Source organism: Chlorocebus sabaeus, chromosome 24 (genome assembly GCF_047675955.1).
Source record: "Chlorocebus sabaeus isolate Y175 chromosome 24, mChlSab1.0.hap1, whole genome shotgun sequence".
Lineage (NCBI taxonomy): Eukaryota > Metazoa > Chordata > Mammalia > Primates > Cercopithecidae > Chlorocebus > Chlorocebus sabaeus.
In genome coordinates this window covers 8,060,953-8,079,691 of record NC_132927.1, presented here as the reverse complement: position 1 = coordinate 8,079,691, position 18,739 = coordinate 8,060,953, and the positions used below count along the sequence as shown (strand labels likewise).

The 18,739-nt window shown below is 37.7% G+C and overlaps 1 protein-coding gene across 5 annotated transcripts in view; it reads right to left on the bottom strand.

Moving 5' to 3' along the window:
• The window catches only part of NUBPL (NUBP iron-sulfur cluster assembly factor, mitochondrial), a 363,982-nt gene that overhangs the window by 91,899 nt on the left and 253,344 nt on the right, over window positions 1-18,739 (bottom strand). For all 5 annotated transcript variants that reach the window (XM_073010899.1, XM_073010898.1, XM_073010901.1 and 2 more), the window contains 2 exons: window positions 11,317-11,437; window positions 7,690-7,772 (listed from right to left, as the gene is read on the bottom strand). In XM_073010899.1, coding sequence (XP_072867000.1) covers window positions 7,690-7,772; window positions 11,317-11,437 — 204 coding nt within the window. The remainder of the gene's footprint in view (window positions 1-7,689; window positions 7,773-11,316; window positions 11,438-18,739) is intronic.

Here is an 18,739-nt window from a genome sequence, read left to right as displayed (position 1 = left end):
GTGGAAGTGACTTTGGAACTGGGTAACAGGCAGCGGTTGGAACAGTTTGGAGGGCTCAGAAGAAGACAGGAAAATATGGGAAAGTTTGGAACTTCCTAGAGACTTGAGTGGCTTTGACAAAAATGCTGTTAGTGATATGAACAGCAAGGTCCAGGCTGAGATGGTCTCAGATGGAGATGAGGAAGTTGTTAGGAACTGCAGCAAAGGTGATTCTTGTTATGTTTTATCAAAGAGACTGGTGACATTTTGTCCCTGCCCTAGAGATTTGTGGAACTTTGAATTTGAGAGATGATTTAGGGTATCTGGCAGAAGAAATTTCTAAGCAGCAAAGCATTCAAGAGGTGACTTGGGTGCTGTTAAAGGCATTCAGTTTTATAAAAGAAGCAGAGCATAAAGATTCAGAAAATTTGTAGCCTGACACTGTGATAGGAATAGAAAATCCCATTTCCTGAGGAGAAATTCAAGCCTGCTGCAGAAATTTGCATAAGTAACTAGGAGCCAAATGTTAATCCCCAAGACAATGGGGAAAATGTCTCCAGGGCATGTCAGAGGTCTTCATGGCAGCCTCTCCCATCACAGATCTGGAGGCCTAGGAGGAAAATTTAATTTTTGTGGGCTGGGTCCAGGGTCCCTGTGTTGTGTGCAGACTAGGGACTTGGGGTCCTGCTTCTCAAATGCTCCAGCCATGGCAGAAAGGGGCCAACAAAGAGCTCAGGCGGTGGCTTCAGAGGGTGGAAGCCTCAAGCCTTGGCAGCTTCCACATGGTGTCGGGCCTGTGGGTGCACAGACATCAAGAATTGAGGTTTGGGAACCTCCACCTAGATTTCAGATGTATGGAAATACCTGAATGCCCAGGAAGAAGTTTGCTGTAGGGGTGAGGTCCTTCTGAAGAACCTCTGCTAGGGTAGTGCAGAAGAGAAATGTGGGGTTAGAGCCCCCACACAGAGTCCCTATTGGGGCACCACCTAGTGGAGTTGTGAGAAGACAGTCACCATCCTCCAGACTCCACAATGGTAGATCCACTGACAACTTACACCCTGTGCCTGAAAAAGCTGCAGAAACTCAATGCCAGCCCATGAAGGCAGCCAGGAAGGAGGCTATACCCTGCAAAGCTACAGGGGTAAAGCTGCCCAAAACTATGGGAACCTACCTCTTGCATCAGCGTGACCTAGATGTAAGACATGGAGTCAAAGGAGATAATTTTGGAGCTTTAAGATTTGACTGCCCCACCAGATTTCAGACTTGCATGGGGCCTGTAGCCCCTTTGTTTTGGCCAATTTCTCCTATTTAGAATAGCTGTATTTATCCAATGCCTGTACCCCACTGTATCTAGGAAGTAACTAACTTGCTTTTGATTTTACAGGCTCATAGGTGGAAGGGACTTGCCTTGCCTCAGATAAGACTTTGAACTGTGGACATTTGAGTTAATGCTGAAATGAGTTAAGACTTTCAGGGACTGTTGGGAAGGCATGATTGGGTTTGAAATGTGAGGACATGTGATTTGGGGGGGCCTGGGGTGGAATGATATGGTTTGGCTGTGTCCCCACCCAAATCTCATCTTGAATTGTTTCCCATATGTCATGGGAAGAACCCAGTGGGAGGTGATTGAATCATGGGGTGGGTCTTTCCCATGCTGTTCTCATAATAGTGAATCTCATGAGATCTGACAGTTTAAAAATGGGAGGCTACCTGCACGAGCTCCCTTTTTGCCTGCCGCCATCCATGTAAGACATGCCTTGTTCCTCCTTGCCATTCACCTTCCTCCATGATTGCGAGACCTCCTTTGTCACATGGAACTGTAAGTCCAATAAACCTCTTTCTTTTGTAAACTGCCCAGTCTTTATCAGCAGTGTGAAAACAAACTAATAAAATAATATACTCACAGTTATATATTTATATACAACTACTAAAGATAGTAGCTAAGACTTACTGAGTACTTAATCTTTGCCAAGTGTTATTTATCTTCACAGTTACTCTGGGGGTAAATTCTACCATTATCCTGACTGTACAGATAAGGAAACATCCAGAAAGGTAAACAATTTTGTCGAAAACATAATAGCTAGTAGGAGATGAGCTGGGCTTTGAACCTAAGCTGACCAGTTCCCAGACTCTGCACAGTAAAAAGAGATGTTTGTGGTCTATTTGCCCTGACTCGATGAAGTGCTTTAAGAGTCTTTCACATGTCTTCATTTTTAAAGACTACACTTGAGCCCTAATAGCTAAATCATGATTTATTTTACCAGAAAAGTATTAAAAGTCATTTAAGAGAGTCCTTTAAAAAAAAATCTAAAAACACGAATAAGGCTTTAACTGTTTTTGTTGAGTACCTACTATACCAAATACTTCATGTAAATAATCTCACTTAGACATGTAAAACAAGCACCCCAATCAGCTGAACTTGGATGATGAAACTAGTTGTTGTTTGCTCAAGGTCATGAAGTCAGGCTGGAAAACCTTCAAACCTGGGTCCAACTGACTCTAAAGTCCAGTTTTTTCCACTATACCACATGTTAAACAGTAAACTCAAATGCAAGTAATTATAATCATAAAACATAGTCTAAAAATGGTTTCTTCTCTGCTGTAGTTAATAGAAACAAGTTTTTGATTACAAATGTAAATAACATCTACTTATAAAGAAAAGTTTCTCTCAAATCAAATGTGCTGATTTTCACTCATACATCTTTATAAATACCTTTTATCTCCTAGTAGCTTTTCTAGGTACTTATGCCTAATATTTTGTGATGAAAATTTAAAGTTAACTAAAGCAAGATGATACAAGGCCATCATTCTGTAATCTTTTAGTGTTTATCTACATTAGAGACATAAACCTATCAGAATACAAAAAATACTGAATGATTCCAGAATAATCAAATTGGCTACATTTAACCTTTCCTTTTTAATGGACTATCTCCAAACTTAGATTTCTAATATATCACATTCTAAGTAATAGATTGTCAGTTGCTGAGAAACCACTAAAAGTGGTTAGTTTAACAGTTTGAATTTCTCAAAAACTGTTGAGGCTAAATTTTTTAGCCAGTGCAGTATTATTTCAAGTAATACATTTTGGTTCGTATTGCATACAAGGCATCATGTTGGGAAATCTGTGGTATGTAATGATATAAATGAGAGGCAGAACAGTTCACTGGTGAAGAGTTGGGGCCTTGAAGTCAGACAGCCATGGTTTAGAATCTTGGCTTTATTACTTATAAGCTGTGAGGTTTTGGGCAAGTTACTTAACCCTTCTAGGCTCAGTTTCCATATCTGTAAACTGCTTATAATAATTATATCTAGCTCAAAGCATTTTGGGAGTATTAAGTGAGAATATGGCATGTGAATTGTTGGCACAGAGGAAGCATATAATAAATATTTGTAGCTGCTGTTATTATCATTATACTCTCAAGAAATTTACAATCTCATTGAAAAGCTCATGTGAATATGTCCTTTGGGCACTGTTCCCACCTGAGGAATAATTAAATCAAATCCCTTTCTTTTGTTTAATCCATAACTAGCAAAAAAGTCACACACACACACACATCACATACAAAGGATACAACTGAGGTAACTCAAACTATTAATACTCTCTTCTTTCATCAACTCTACACAGACTAACCCTTTTCTCCTATTCAGGATCTTTTTGTTAGGTCATCTAGAGGCACAGGTAATACAGTTGGACCCTATTGTCTGCTATGCCATTAACTAGCAACAGGGAATGAATGGTAACCAAAGTGCACAAAGGTTTTTTCCTTTGTCTTTGTTTTTAAATATTTGAAGTCCTAACTTATCATACACAGTCATTTCATAATAAGATTGTGAGGTGATAATTTAGAAATTATAAGAAAATAAAGTTCCCACTAATATTTCAAAGTCTTTACCAGGAATATGTTATGTTATAGCACATCTTTCTGTAGCTAATATTCTTACTTGATAAAAAGGATAAAACCACAATGCTGTCAGTTAATCACAGGTCCATTCCTTGTATTCTGGTCTTAATAAAGAGCAGAAGGCAGTTTTAATTGCATCAACAATATTAATCATACCAGCATGCGGGGATGCTATTGAATTTAGGGGTTCTGAATTCTAAATATCGCCTTCTCACCCCTCCTCTATTGTTTTCTCTGGCTACTTTACACTACTCACATTTGGAGTCTTACTTGCCTTTCCTAAACGGTGTACAGGTGCGGAAGGTTTTGCCCATTGTCTGAGCAAGCAGCAGACTATTACTACTTTTTAATTGGTACTATGAGCTCTTCAACATTTCCAATGATGTCTTAAATTCACCACAATTCATATCTTTAAATTAATCACTACATTTTTAGTGTTTGCCTCTTCTGAAAGTTAAATGTTACTGGGAGAGTTAAATCCTCAATGTGTAATTCTAAAGGATTTTGTGGGCAGAGAATAAGAGCCCTAACACCTGGTGTTGCGAGGAGGGAGTAATAGAAAATGGAGAAGGTGGAGTAAGAAGGAAGATGAAAAGCTAACGATTAAACATTAACCGATTTATAATTGTGCCTATGGGTCAACCCCTAAAAGTAAACAATAAAAAGTATCAGTCTAGGCCGGGTGTGGTGGCTCATGTCTGTAATCCCAGCACTTTGGGAGGCCAAGGCAGGTGAATCTCCTGAGCTCAGGAGTTTGACACCAGCCTGGGTAACATGGTGAAACCCCACCTCTACCAAAATGCAAAGAATTAGCTGGACATGGTGGTGTGCACCTGTAGTTCCCAGCTACTTAGGAGGATGAGGTGGGAGGATTGCTTGAGCCTAAAAGGAGAGGCTACAGTGAGCCAAGACTGCACCACTGCACTCCAACTTGGGTGATAGAACAAGATCCTGTCTCCAAAAAAAAAAAGTATCAGTCTAAAGTGAATAACAAATAAGATTATAGGTTTTGCCCCATTAACTTCTGCAGAAGTTTTACCATGTTAGCAAATAAACACTTCATTCTTTAAATGAAGACATGCAGGCAGAATAGGTGTTAAGGTTCTATGAATACAACAGAATCTGGTGAGAGCGTTGTGACTAGTTTCTAAGAGCACATTTCCATCTGAGTTCACAGGGGAAAGGGAAGGAGGCTTTTAGGAGGGAAAATTCATCATAAGACTAACCAGAGGATTCTGATCCTGGGCCTCAATCACAGCTTCTTAGTGTCTAGGAGTTAATGTCTTTGATGTTGAAGCTGGGAATTCTCTCATGATTCAAATTCTGCTCCCCTGCTTTTTTTTTTTTTTTTTTTTTTTTTTACGGAGTTTTGCTCTTTTTGCCCAGGCTGGAGTGCAATGGCATGACCTCGGCTCACTGCAACCTCCGCCTCCCAGATTCAAGTGATTTTCCTGCCTTAGCCTTCCAAGTAGCTGGGATTAGAGGTGCGTGCCACCACATCCAGTTAATTTTTGTATTTTTAGTAGAGATGGTGTTTCACCATGTTGGCCAGGCTGGTCTCAAACTCCTGACCTCGTGATCCGCCTGCCTCAGCCTCCCAAAGTGCTGGGATTACAGGCATGAGCCACTACGCCGGGCCTACTTTGATTTTTAAATAACATCAAAGAGTGATATTTACTTGATACCATGTCAAGGACACTAAGTGGACTCAGCTCTTCAACAAAGGGAGGAGGAGAGACGTTTAGTGTCATGACATCTTATACAGGCAGTTTCAGAAGATTCAGTTGTATTCTACTTGGCATTTTTCAAGGTACACATTATTATTTCATTTATTCTTTCCCATCTTCCTGATTATGAGGACCTTCAGAGAGGTTAGAAAACTTGCTTTAGGTCACACATAGAAAGTGGCAAACTTGGTACCCATGATGACTCAGATTTAGTGCTTTTCCTTCCATGCAGAGATCCCCTTTGAGAATCTAACAAAGCTATTTAGAATATTAAATCATATTATCTTTGGATGGTTGCTATATATTCTCCATTATATTACATTCCTCTAAATTCAATGAAATGTTTCTTACTACTGGAGGATTTCAAAGAAAAAATAATGAACAGGTGAAAAAAATAATAAAAATCTAAACTCTTAATTGAAATACACTGGCAAGTAATTATTCTTATTCACTAGGAATCACTGTGAAATGTCTTTAAATAGTCTGTTCTCAGGAGGCACTTAAAAGTGTGTAATTAAAACAAAAAACCCTCAATTTTCATAGAACTTTTTCAAATACTGCATAAAGTACAGCTATGGTAGTTGGGATTGGCAGACTTTAATTACAAAGATGATAAAGGATTATGGCTTTTTGCTTATCTAAAAAATTGCTGAGAAAGACTGAAAAGGAAATTTAACAGTTAATACCTAAAAGGCAGAGAAGAGAAAAACAATGGTAACTGTTATACTGTATTTACTCAGAGATCATATCGCCAGCAAAACAATCACTATACCATAGCTGCTGACCCTTAAGAAAAGGAAAGGACCTCTAAACGCAGGAAACAGATCACTCAAAATGAATATACTTTACTTGTCCAAGATTCCTGTTCATTTACTCTTACTTTACAGCTCTAACCAAACTTGGCTCTTTTATTTTCCAATTCACAGAAGATTAAAGGAAACAAACTAGAATATAAAGAGCAGTAGTTATGTTTAGAAAAAATACCAATACTGTAAAGCTATACCCATTAGTTAAGGAAAAGAAAAACAAAAGAAAAACTATTAGAAGATTGATTGGGGCTGTTCAACAAAGGAACAACATCCAAACCAACGTGTCAGATGACGATTCAGTTTCCAAGTTAAATAGCAAGTGTTATTTAGGAAAGAAAAAATATGTATGACTCATTTTATTTCTATTTTTAAAAAGATTAAAATATTATATGCTTAAAGATTTTATGTAGCAGTAATTTTGAAAATATATCAACTATATCTCCAAAGATGTTGGCTAATGAAACACTACTAGTCTTTTCACCTCACCTTCCCAGTTATATTTGTTAAAATAAATGCAATGAAAATTTCATCTCTAGGCTGGGCATGGTGGCTCATGCCTATAATCTCAGGACTTTGGGAGGCCAAGATGGGAGGATAACTTGAGTCCAGGAGTTCGAGACCAACCTGGGCAACATAGTGAGACCCCGTCTCCACAAAAAAACCAAAAAATTTAAAAAAACTAGCAGGGCATGGTGCTGTGCACCTGTGGTCCTAGCTACTCAGGAGGGGGCGGCTGAGATGGGAAGATTGCTTGAGCATGGGAAGTCAAGGCTGCAGTGAGCTGGGATTGCACAACTGTACTCCAGCCTGGGTGACAGAGCAAAACCCTGTCTGGAAAAAAAGGAAAGAAAAAAAATTCCACCTCTAATTGTTTACACAATTACCTTATATCCAATTCAATACTTTCTTGCATTAGGCTTCCTTCTCCAATCAGTTGAACTTCTAATACTGAAATATAATAAACTTGGGCAGTTAGATATTGCTAGCCAGCAATATAAGAATTTTACAAACTGTAATGTTCATGCTTTTCATGAGAAAACTGGTTGGGTGATGATCCTCTGTAGGTAAACTTGTTCAGCTGATAATTTAGAGCCAGCACTGGAAGCTTACTGTACATAATAGTAACTTAAAGATGTTCTGGACAAGTTAAATAATCCTTGTTTAAATATATATGCACTATGAATATATAGGCTTAATCTTCCCAACTTTCTTTCTATATTTCCAAAAGTATATAAAAAGAAATAAAAATATATATCCAAAAATGAAACTTACCTCATCACTTTCAGGCTGTGAAAACACAATTGGCTGGCCTGTATCTGAAGCTTCCCTTATATTAAGGTGTAAGGGAATGTCTCCTAAAAGAACCCAGCAGACATCCATTAGAACCAGAAAAGTTTATATAGGCATTTTGAACCTCACTATTTGAACTATGGAAAGAAACAAAATCTGAACTAAATTGATTCAAATTGACTATCTTCTAATTGCTAAATCTCTGAAAAAGAAATTTCAAATGAGAATTACAAACAAAATACTCTACTTTAGAGTAGTACAGTGATTGCATTTATTTATATGGAAAAGTGCTGTGGCACCCCATCAAGGGATGAGGCCTCTGATTTATCCTTTGCTGGAAGTCTCCAAGCAAGCAATGGCTTAGAAGACGTTTGCAAATGATTTTTCCCATCAATATCTGTTATAGACACATCATGTCACATAATAAGAGGAAACTGAAGAGCAAAATATGGTGAGACAAAGTAGCCCAAAAAAAAAAAAACAACAAAATAACCTTCCTGATGTTGGCAAATGGAGTGAGCTCAAAGAACTGGTCAAAAGTAGAACAGACCTGTTATCTCAACTATCTGTCTCTTTATCAGACAGAATTATTATTTTTCTCTTATTATTTACTAGCCTATGTAGCACCATATATAACCTGTGAGCTTGGTGAGATCTCAGCAAGCATATAATAAGAACCTTCAAAATACAGACTGAGGTGGGAGAGGTGTGTTTTCTTGAGGACATACCACTATCAGGCAGTGGAATTTAAGAGCTGACCTGAATTCTGACCCCTCATCCAATATACTCTTTCCAGCACACTATCACAAACGAAGTCTATCAAGACTGAGATTTAAAGTGCAGTGAGTGGGGTCTTAAGTGGAAAAGTTGACTTGCCTTGGTACTTAGCGTTCTCAGAACCACTCCAAATCCATGCAAAGGTTATTAAAACATACGTGTATGTGGTGTTTTATTCAAATAAGTCATTTAGCACCATGTCAGGCAATTTAAATAATGCAAAAGAAGTATGTTATAAAAATATTACAATATATATTATGAAGTACATGGAAAAGGAAATGTTATTTCCTGCTTCTCTTGTCAAATGTTGTGATCATAAACTATAAGTCTTTCCTCAATATCCAATGGCCAAATGACAAATACATGGTATTTCAGTAGCCATTTAAGGATTAGCTTTTCATTAAATTTGATTCCTATTCTCTAGATCAACTTTGGACTGTAGGAAACTGTCACAGGAGCAGGCAGAAAAAAATGTTATAGAAAATGCTTAGAAATGAAATTTTTTCCTCTCAATTTATGAACTGTCATTCTAGTAAAGAATCATGAATGATTTCTTTTCTACTGCATAAATGGAAGGTAAAAGAGTAAAACCTTCTCCTTTATATAGCCATCTATTGACATCATTTCTGCTCTCCAGATACTCACAATCCTACCTACAGACACAGAAGATTAGACCAAGAAGGGGAAAAGTCTTGTTAAAAACAGGTGGCATAGTAAGAATGGTAATGGGCTAATGGTTGTATCTAGACAGGGATTTTTAAAAAGTAAAAGTGAGTGAGGAGCAGTCTGAGTCTGAGAAGTATCTTTGAGGTGCCAAGTCTGAAAGAAACGAGGGAACATTTCAGACATATAATAGGTTAAAGGGTTTTCTGTGAGATGGTCTGAGACCTTAACTACTATGCATAAACTATCCCTGTAGGTAAATATAGATAAGGTTCTGAAGAGCTATCGTGCCAAATAATCATTTAAAACACAACCCACTGAATTAAGAGTCTGCCAGGGAGTCAGTAAAGGACAAATAAGGGTTCCCGGGAGGTTCAACTGGCCAAGAGGCCATAGCTGCGAAAGCTTTCTCCCTGATTGCAGTTCCTCATTCCCAGCTCCAGCCTCTTCATAATTGAAGCCCTGCTCCACTTCATGGGAGACACCATGGGACCCATGAATACATTAAAAGGAGGGGATGTGCCCTAACGAGGAACTCTAAATGATTTTTCCCTAACACTGTCCGACATAGCAGTCTAGGGCACCATCCAATTTTTCTGATCAGTAATCAGTGTTTCTGATACATTTTTAGGGTAATTGTACATTTGTGAGCTGTTGGTTAAAATGTAACTTCCATATATACCATTGTTTCTCAATGAAATGTTTCAAATTCTAAGTAACTGACTTAGGAAATTGTTCAGCTCATTTGTAAGTTAGGAAATTATAATGTTGTCAGTATAATTCAATAATGCCATTATAATTACACATTTACTTTATTATATAAGTGAATGTCAAACTGTTATTATGCAGATTTGGAAAATTGAACTTTCTGGGTTAAATGAAAAACAGTTGCAGAATATAATTAGTGGCTATAATTATAGCAATGTATCAAAATATATCATTAGTATTCACCTGGTATTGTAGTGGCTGCTATAGTGCAAATGCATAACAATAATATATTTAACATCAACTTTTAGAAACTCAATTATAACAGAGAATGTTTTGAAATTCCTTGATCTCTAGGGATCTTAATTTTTAACTACCTAAGTCTAATAATTCACTCTATGCCTTCCTTATTCAGCATCTAACATCTGCCTTTGGCAAGAACAGAAACTCATTCACAATTAGAATATCAAAACATGTTTTCTAAAAAGTCTGTTAAGTTGCCTGTGGATTTTTGGAACATCATCTTTTATCAAAAACCTGTGTTTTGCTTATTTAACACATGATTTTAGTTCTCTTCATAGCACTAATGAACTCTTCAGTTCAGTGCCATGAACGGTGTGTACAATGTAAATTTCAGGTGCCATATTTTATAGACATATCAAACACATTAAATATTATAGAAAACAGTAAATACTGTCATTCTAAAAAGAAAGACGAACAAATACAGAATTAATCAGGAAGGCATTTTTATATATGTACTAAGAACGAACACTTCTAGAGGTTTTTACAACATACAGAACAGATATTTTAATGTATACCTGTTTATACTGAGAGATGTACAACCAACTTAGCAAACACATTGGTGACCATCATTTAAAATATGGCTTCAAACTACAGTACTTAGACCACAAAACTCTCTTCTCAAATTTAAATTATAAACAATTTTTATTTAAAATAGAAATTATTATCATACTTGCCAGAACAAACCTATTCAAAAAAGCCAAAGAAAGGGTAACACATATAGAACTGTGCTATATTAATTTAAATACACAAAGCCAAAAGCAAATCATCATTTTCTGAGACACTCTTTTTTTTTTTGAGATGGAGTCTCACTCTGTCACCCAGGCTGGAGTGCAGTGGCACGATCTCGGCTCACTGCAAGCTCCGCTTCCCGGGTTCACACCATTCTCCTGCCTCAGCCTCCCGAATAGCTGGGACTACAGGCGCCTGCCACCTCGCCCAGCTAGTTTTTTTGTATTTTTTAGTACAGACGGGGTTTCACCGTGGTAGCCAGGATGGTCTCAATCTCCTGACCTCATGATCTGCCCACCTCGGCCTCCCAAAGTGCTGGGATTACAGGCGTGAGCCTCTGCACCCGGCCTCTGAGACACTCTTAATCATCAAGCCTCATCCCCACTTTCCCTTCTGCCACTTCTTCTGCAAAAGAACATCCCACAGTCTTACCTAGAACTTCAAGACCAAGGGTCTGTGCTAGTTTCCTTGCACCATCAGCACCAAAAATATGAGTTTTGTGTTTACATTTTGGACACTGGAAAACACTCATGTTTTGGACAAGGCCAAGGACCTAGAATAAAAACACACTGAAATCAAAATAAAATTAAACCAAATATTAATACATTACTTCAACAATTTTTACTGAGTGCCTACTGAGTTCTAGTGACACTCATCAGTGTTATCACAATGATGAATAAAATATGGCCTCTGCTGTGAAGAAACTCATGAGCTAGTAAGACAGCAAGACATATAGAACTACCTTCGATATCATAATAAATGCTAAAAAGAGATGCATAAACAGGAACCAAAAATTCTGCCTAGAAAGAAGAGGAATCTTTGAGTTTCCTACGGACAACTGTTTCTTCAGGTTGTGGGGTGATGAGGAGGTGAGGCCTACAGCAGGAATTCTAGACAGAGGAAGACAACAAGCCAAGGGAGCAAAATAACACTATGTGGCCTATTTGGGCTGCAACCCAGTGGGTGGTCAAGGCAGAAGATGGTTTGGGAAGGAAGCCTAGGGCCACGTGGGAAGCTGCTGAATACCATCCATGTATTTGAGGCATTCCTCTTCAGACAACAGGAAATCACTAAAGGTTTTTAAAGCTGAAAAGATGATATCAAAGAGGTAGTTACACAATCACATTTTTGTTTTAGAAATTTATCTTTGATGACAATTTAGAGAAAAACAAGAGGGGAGGAACAGAGGAAAACAAATACCTAAGAGGTTAACTTTAGACGAAGTCTCATAGTAAATCTAAAATATACGAAGTGTTTGTTATATGCCAGGTGCTGGGATAAGTATTTTAAATGTACTATCTTATTTACTCCTCACAAGAACTTCATGAGATGGTTATTTTGTTTTTTGTTTTGTTTCATTTGTTTGTTTTTCAGATGGGAGTTTTGCTCTCGTTGCCCAGGTTGGAGTGCAATGGCGCGATCTCGACTCACCACAACCTCCACCTCCCGGGTTCGTGATTCTCCTGTTGAGAAGCTGGGATTACAGGCATGCGCCACCATGCCTGGCCTATTTTATATTTTTAGTAGCGACGGGGTTTCTTCATGTTGGTCAGGCTGGTCTCAAACTCCCGACCTCAGGTGATCCACCCACCTCAGCCTCCCAAAGTGCTGGGATTAAAAGAGTGAGCCACCATGCCCAGCCGAGATGGTTATTTTATCATTACCATTCTATAGTTGAGAAAACTGACAGTGCTAACAAAAGAGTAAAACTCAGCTCTTATCAGAATGTTATTGTTTGAAACAAAATTAAGTTTCATAGAAAAGGTCATTCTCTTTCTAAGTTGACTGAGCTTCTGCTACAAAATAGATATAGCTAACCCTTGAACAACATGAGTTTGAACTGTGGGGGGTCCACTTATATGTGAATTTTTTTTGAACCAACCACAATAAAAAAATATAGTATTTGCAGGCTACAAAACCCAAGTACCAATGGCTGATGTCCTAGAAGCAACTGTGGGACTTGAGTATGCATGAATTTTGGAATATGTAGTGGCGGGGGGAGCGTGATTCTGGAACCAATCCCCCACATATGTCGAGGGAAAATGATACTTAAGAAACATTTTTATTCAACAATACTGTTGAATAAATAGAAAGGCTCTGCAAATATAATCCTTACTCATGTTCCTTTTAAACCCACTCTCTTATTGATGAGAAGCAGTAGCTCTCTTCTAGAATAAAAATGAAGAACACTACTTTCAAAGGCTTAGAGATTACAATGTCTGTATGAGTTCTACCATAAGGTTATGATTGTAGATTATTAGAACACTTGCATTTTAAATGAAGAACAGTACTAACAGTCCACAATGAAACATATAGATAAGAAAGTGAAAAAAATTATTATTCTTTCTGAAAAGAGAAACAGAAACGACTAAAGTTTCCCCCAATACTTGTATATGAAGACAAATAGTGAAAAGACATACATCTATAGCAAAGCATTTCCAAGCATCTAATATATGCCCTTTTGCTGATGCACACTATCACAAAAAACAAATCACACTTTGTTTTGGGAATTCAGTACTATCTCCAGAAAGCTAGAGAGAAACATAGCTTAATATCACACAGCTTGTTTATTAACTATGCCTATATAATACACTCATTGCTTGGGCAGTTTTACTGCCATTTATGTTAAATGTGATATATCCCCTGACTCTATGGCTCTCACTTTAAACATAAAATCATCACTCAAAAAATGAGAAAGGGAAAAACATCTAAAGAAAGTGAAAATCTATGTGAGGGTATATTTCAATTCAGAGAGAACAGGGAAAACATTCTGACCTTGGACTCTCTCAGACTCCCTAAGACATAGAGGCACAGAACAAGCATGTGTTTGCAGTTTGTGTGATTTACATCTTCTTATCAAATCATTCTCTATGGACTGTATAAATATCTCAGATATGTTTTCTATAGACTACACAAATGTCACAGACCTGGCCAGGCATGGTGGCTCACGCTTGTAATTCAGAATTTTGGAAGGCCGAGGCGGGCAGATCACGAGGTCAGGAGATCAAGACCACCCTGGCTAACACGGTGAAACCCTATCTCTACCAAAATACAAAAAATTAGCTGGGCATGGTGGTGGGTGCCTGTAGTCCCAGCTACTCAGGAGGCTAAGGCAGGGGAATGGTGTGAACCCGGGAAGCGGAGGTTGCAGTGAGCCGAGATTGTGCCACCACACTCCAGCCTGGGTGACAGAGCGAAGCTCCATCTCAAAAACAAACAAACAAACAAACAAACAAACAAAAGGTCACAGACCTAAAATATAAAACCATAACCAAACTCAATATTTAACAAGCTCTTAATATATGCCAGTAACTGGGCTAAACACAAGGAATAGCATACAGTGGTGAGCAAAACAGACTTGATTCTTACCCCTTGGAGCTTGTACTCTAATTAGAGAAATTGACTGAACAAAGAGTAGTGTAAAAATACACTTATAAAATGGAATGGCTTCTCTGGAAGCAAAGTATAGGGTATTATGAGAGTGTAGAACACAGAGGATTTGATGTACTCTGGGGGTCAGAGAGGGCTTCCTGGAAGAAATATCTGATCTTAAAGCTACAGAGTGATGAGGCAAAAACAAAGAGAAAAGGAAGAAAAACATTCAAGACAGAAGTAGGGAGCACATGTCTCCCTTCAAGGAACTGAATGGCCAGTCTGAGGTCTCTGAGGTGCGGTGTGAGTGGAGTGAGTTGAAGCTGGAAAGGTCGGGCTTGTAGGCTATATTAAGGTGTCTGAGTTATATAATGAGTGCCAAAGAATCCATTATAGAGTTTTAAGCAAGAGAGACCACTATGCCTGTAGTTGTAGTAGACTCATTACTCAACTGCAGTGTTTTAAAAACATAAAATAATGGAAGAAGCTGAATGGACTTCTCTTTGTGTGTCTATATTCTTAGACAAACACAAATCCTGGGCTGTGTTTTCCAAAACTGATCATGGGAGAGGTGACCACTTTTAACGCTGTCTAAAATATGTCCATTTCTCTGCCTGGGCACAAGGTTAGGACTTTTCTTCCCTGAAATTAGGAACACGTAACTTGTTTTGGCCAATGAAATGTGTGCAGAAGTGCCATGTGTCACATCTAGGCCAAAGCCTTAAGTGTTAATTCCCCATTCTTTTTCCTTCTGTCCTGATGACCAGCAAGCCTCCAGCTGGTGGATGCCGTGTCAGTCTGGGTGCCAGAGTGTTGAACAATTCAGAGAATAATACAATACAGAGGAGTGTTGAAGCCAAACCACAATGGATATGGAGAATCAGACAATAAACATGTGTTGTTTTAAGCCACTGAAATTTGAGAGTTGATAACACACACAACCTAGCCCATCTTGGCTGATACAGAGGTGTAGAAAGAAAACATTAGAATTTCTATTTCTATGTTATGATTTCCTTTCATTTTCAATTTTGTGTTTTATAAAGAAAGAAACATATTAATGTAGTAATATATGTATACTACATATACAATATAAAACTTAATAAATATATTTAATACATACATTAGGTTATATGTTAAAACATCATTTACTAATAAGGATATATAATTGAAAGTCCAGAGGTAGACTGGGTACAGTGGCTTATACCTGTAATTCCAGCACTTTGGGAGGCTGAGGCAGGAGGATCACTTGAGCCCAGGAGTTCAAGACCTGCCTGGGCAACATAGCAAGACCCTTTTCTACCACACACAAAAAAAATCAGTCAGATGTAGTGGCACACACCTGTGGTCCTAGTTACTCAGGAAGCTGAAGTGGGAGAACTGCTTGAGCCTGGGAGGTTGAGGCTGCAGTGAGCTCTGGGATTGTGCCACTGTACTCCAGCCTGGGTGACAGAGCAAGGCCCCATTTCAGAAAAGAAAAAAAAAAAAGTTTGGAACTAAAGAACCCTTTATATGTTTCAAAGTCAGAGGTTTTGACAACTAAGCTTGGCTCTATTACTGATAATATGTAACTTCTTCCAGTTAAAGGATAAATGTTCTAATACTGCTTCCTAGGACATCTTGAATAAATTAATTTCACTTAACTCTAGAATTCCCTCATCTTAAGAACGACCCACACATATACCACTTTACTTGATTTTACCAAAAAACTTGGTTGTGATAGAATAAGGAGCCCAGAACAGGCGGGGCACGGTGGCTCATGAGGTCAGGAGATCGAGACCATCCTGGATAACACAGTGAAACCCCGTCTCTACTAAAAATACAAAAAAAAAAAATTAGCTGGGCATGGTGGCGGGAGCCTGTAGTCCCAGCTACTCGGGAGGCTTAGGCAGGAGAATAGCATAAACCAGGGAGGTGGAGCTTGCAGTGAGCCGAGATCGTGCCATTGTACTCCTGCGTGGGTGACAGAGTGAGACTCCATCTAAAAAAAAAAGCCAGAACAGACCCATATATGAAAGTCTGTAAGTTACAATGGAGACAACATAGTACTAATGTAAATTGGATATCCATATATAAAATAATGAATCTTAACCTCCTACCTCACTCCATATACAAAAATTAATTCCAGGGGGATTTTAGAGCTAAGTATGACTGGTAAATAATAATGCTTTTAGAAAAAAATAGGCAAATATACTAACGCTGCAGGCAGGCAGAGATTTTTCTAGCAGGACACAAAGAAGCATTAAACACAAATGAAAATATTTAAATTAAATTGGACTACATTAAAATTAAGAAATTAATCAAAAGATATGATTACAAGAGTGAAAGGGCAAGTTATAGAGTGGGAGATAGTATATACAATACACACACATGACTGTGTCTCTGTGTGTATGTATACACATTTTAAAAATCCATTCATCTGTTAATTGATTCCATATCTTGGCTATTGTGAATAGTGCTGCAACAAACATGGGAGTGCAGGTATCTCTTTGGTAGACTGATTTCAGTTCCTTCGGATATATTCCCAACAGTGGGACTGTGGGATCATATGGTAGTTGGATAATTTTTTAAGGAACCTCCATACTATTTTCCTTAATGGCTATATTAATTTGTATTTCCACCAAAAGTGTGAAAGGGTTCCCTTTTCTCCACATGCTCACCAACACTTTCCTTTTGCTATTCTAACAGATATGAGGGAATAACAGCTATTCTAACAGGTATGAGGGAATATCTCATTGTGGTTTTGATTTGCATTTCCCTGATGATTAGTGATATTAGCATTTTTTCACATAGCTGTTGGCCATTTATATGTCTTCTTTTGAGAAATGTCCACTCAGATCCTTCACCCATTTTAAAAATCAGGTTGTTTTCTTGCTATTGGGTTGAGTTCCTCATATATTTTGAATATTAGCTCCTTATGTATGTTTTGTAAATATTTTCTCTCATTCTGTAAGTAGTCTCTTCACCTTGTTGACTATTTCCTTCACTGTTCAGAAGCTTTTTAGTTTGATGTAATCCCATTTGTCTCTTTTTTGCTATTTTGTCTATCCAGAAAAAATCATTGCCCACACCAATGTCATAGAGCTTCTCCTCTAGGTTTTCTTCTAATAGTTTTATAGCTTCAGGTCTTACATATAAGTCTTTACTTCATTTTGGGTTGATTTTTATACATGGTGTGAAATAAGGGTCTAATTTCAATCTTCTGCATGTGGACATCCAGTTGTCCTAACACCATTTATTGAAGTGACTGTCCTTTCTTCATTGTGTATTCTTGGCACCTCTGTCAAAAATCAATTGACTGTAAATATATGATTTCTGGGCACTCTATTGTTCTATTTCTGGGATACACACAATGGGTATGTTTATACTTTGTAAAAATTCATTGGGCTATAATTTGTGTTCTCTTAGGTATGTATGTCACACCTTCAATGAAAAGTTTGCTTTTAAAAAAGGTGGTTATGAGAAGAATGGTAATAAAGCAATACGAACAAAAAACCAAAACAATGACATATGAGGTGTCTTGTGAACTTGCATATAAAAAGAACCATCTGTTTTTATATGGAAAATATTCTATAGAACCAAAAGAAGCAGTAAAATTAAGATGAGTTCCTTGGGAGGAATAATCTCCTATTATTCCTAATTAATACTCCAACTAGAGCCCTGAAATAAAGTCTAACTCCATAGAAGCTCTAAAATGGCGAGGCCATAGACCCACAATGCCCAATAGGGTATCCATTAGTCACATGTGGCTGGCTACTGAATACTTGAAATGTGGCTAGTCTGAATTAGGATGTGTTATAAATAAAATACACCCTGAGTATTGAAGACTTAGTACAAGTAAAAAAAAAAAAGTAAAATATCTGAATAATTTTTAAAGTTTGCAAGTTATTTATTTTTAAGCTTTTCCATCAAAGTATATCAGGAACACACAAAAAAGTACTTAAGTTTATGGCAAAATGGATTCACCAAAATGTATGTCCATGTTACCAAGACCCTGCTAATAAACAAAATGTTGCCCACACCCCAGTAGTCTCCCTAGACATCCTCCAAACACTTTCCCAAAGGTATTCACTAACCTGCTTTCTAACACCATAAATTAATTTTGCGTTGTTTTGAATTTGATACTAATGGAATCATGCAGTATATATTTTTGTGTCCAAGTGATTCATCCAGCTAAACTATGTACCTGTAATTTATTTTCATTGAGTCCTAAGATTTTATAATGACTATACCACAAATATCCATTCTCCTGTTGGGTCATTTGGGTTGTTTCCAGATTTGGGCTACTGTAAATAATGCTTCTATGAATGTTTTTGTACATGTCTCTCTCTCTCTCTCTTTTTTTTTTTTTTTGGCTGGGTATTAGGTTACATGTATTTAACTTAACACGTTAAAGAAGCTAAAGTTTCCAAATAAAGTTCTACCAATTTATACTACCACTAGCAATGTATGAGAACTCCAGCCATTCCACAGCCTGGACCTTTGG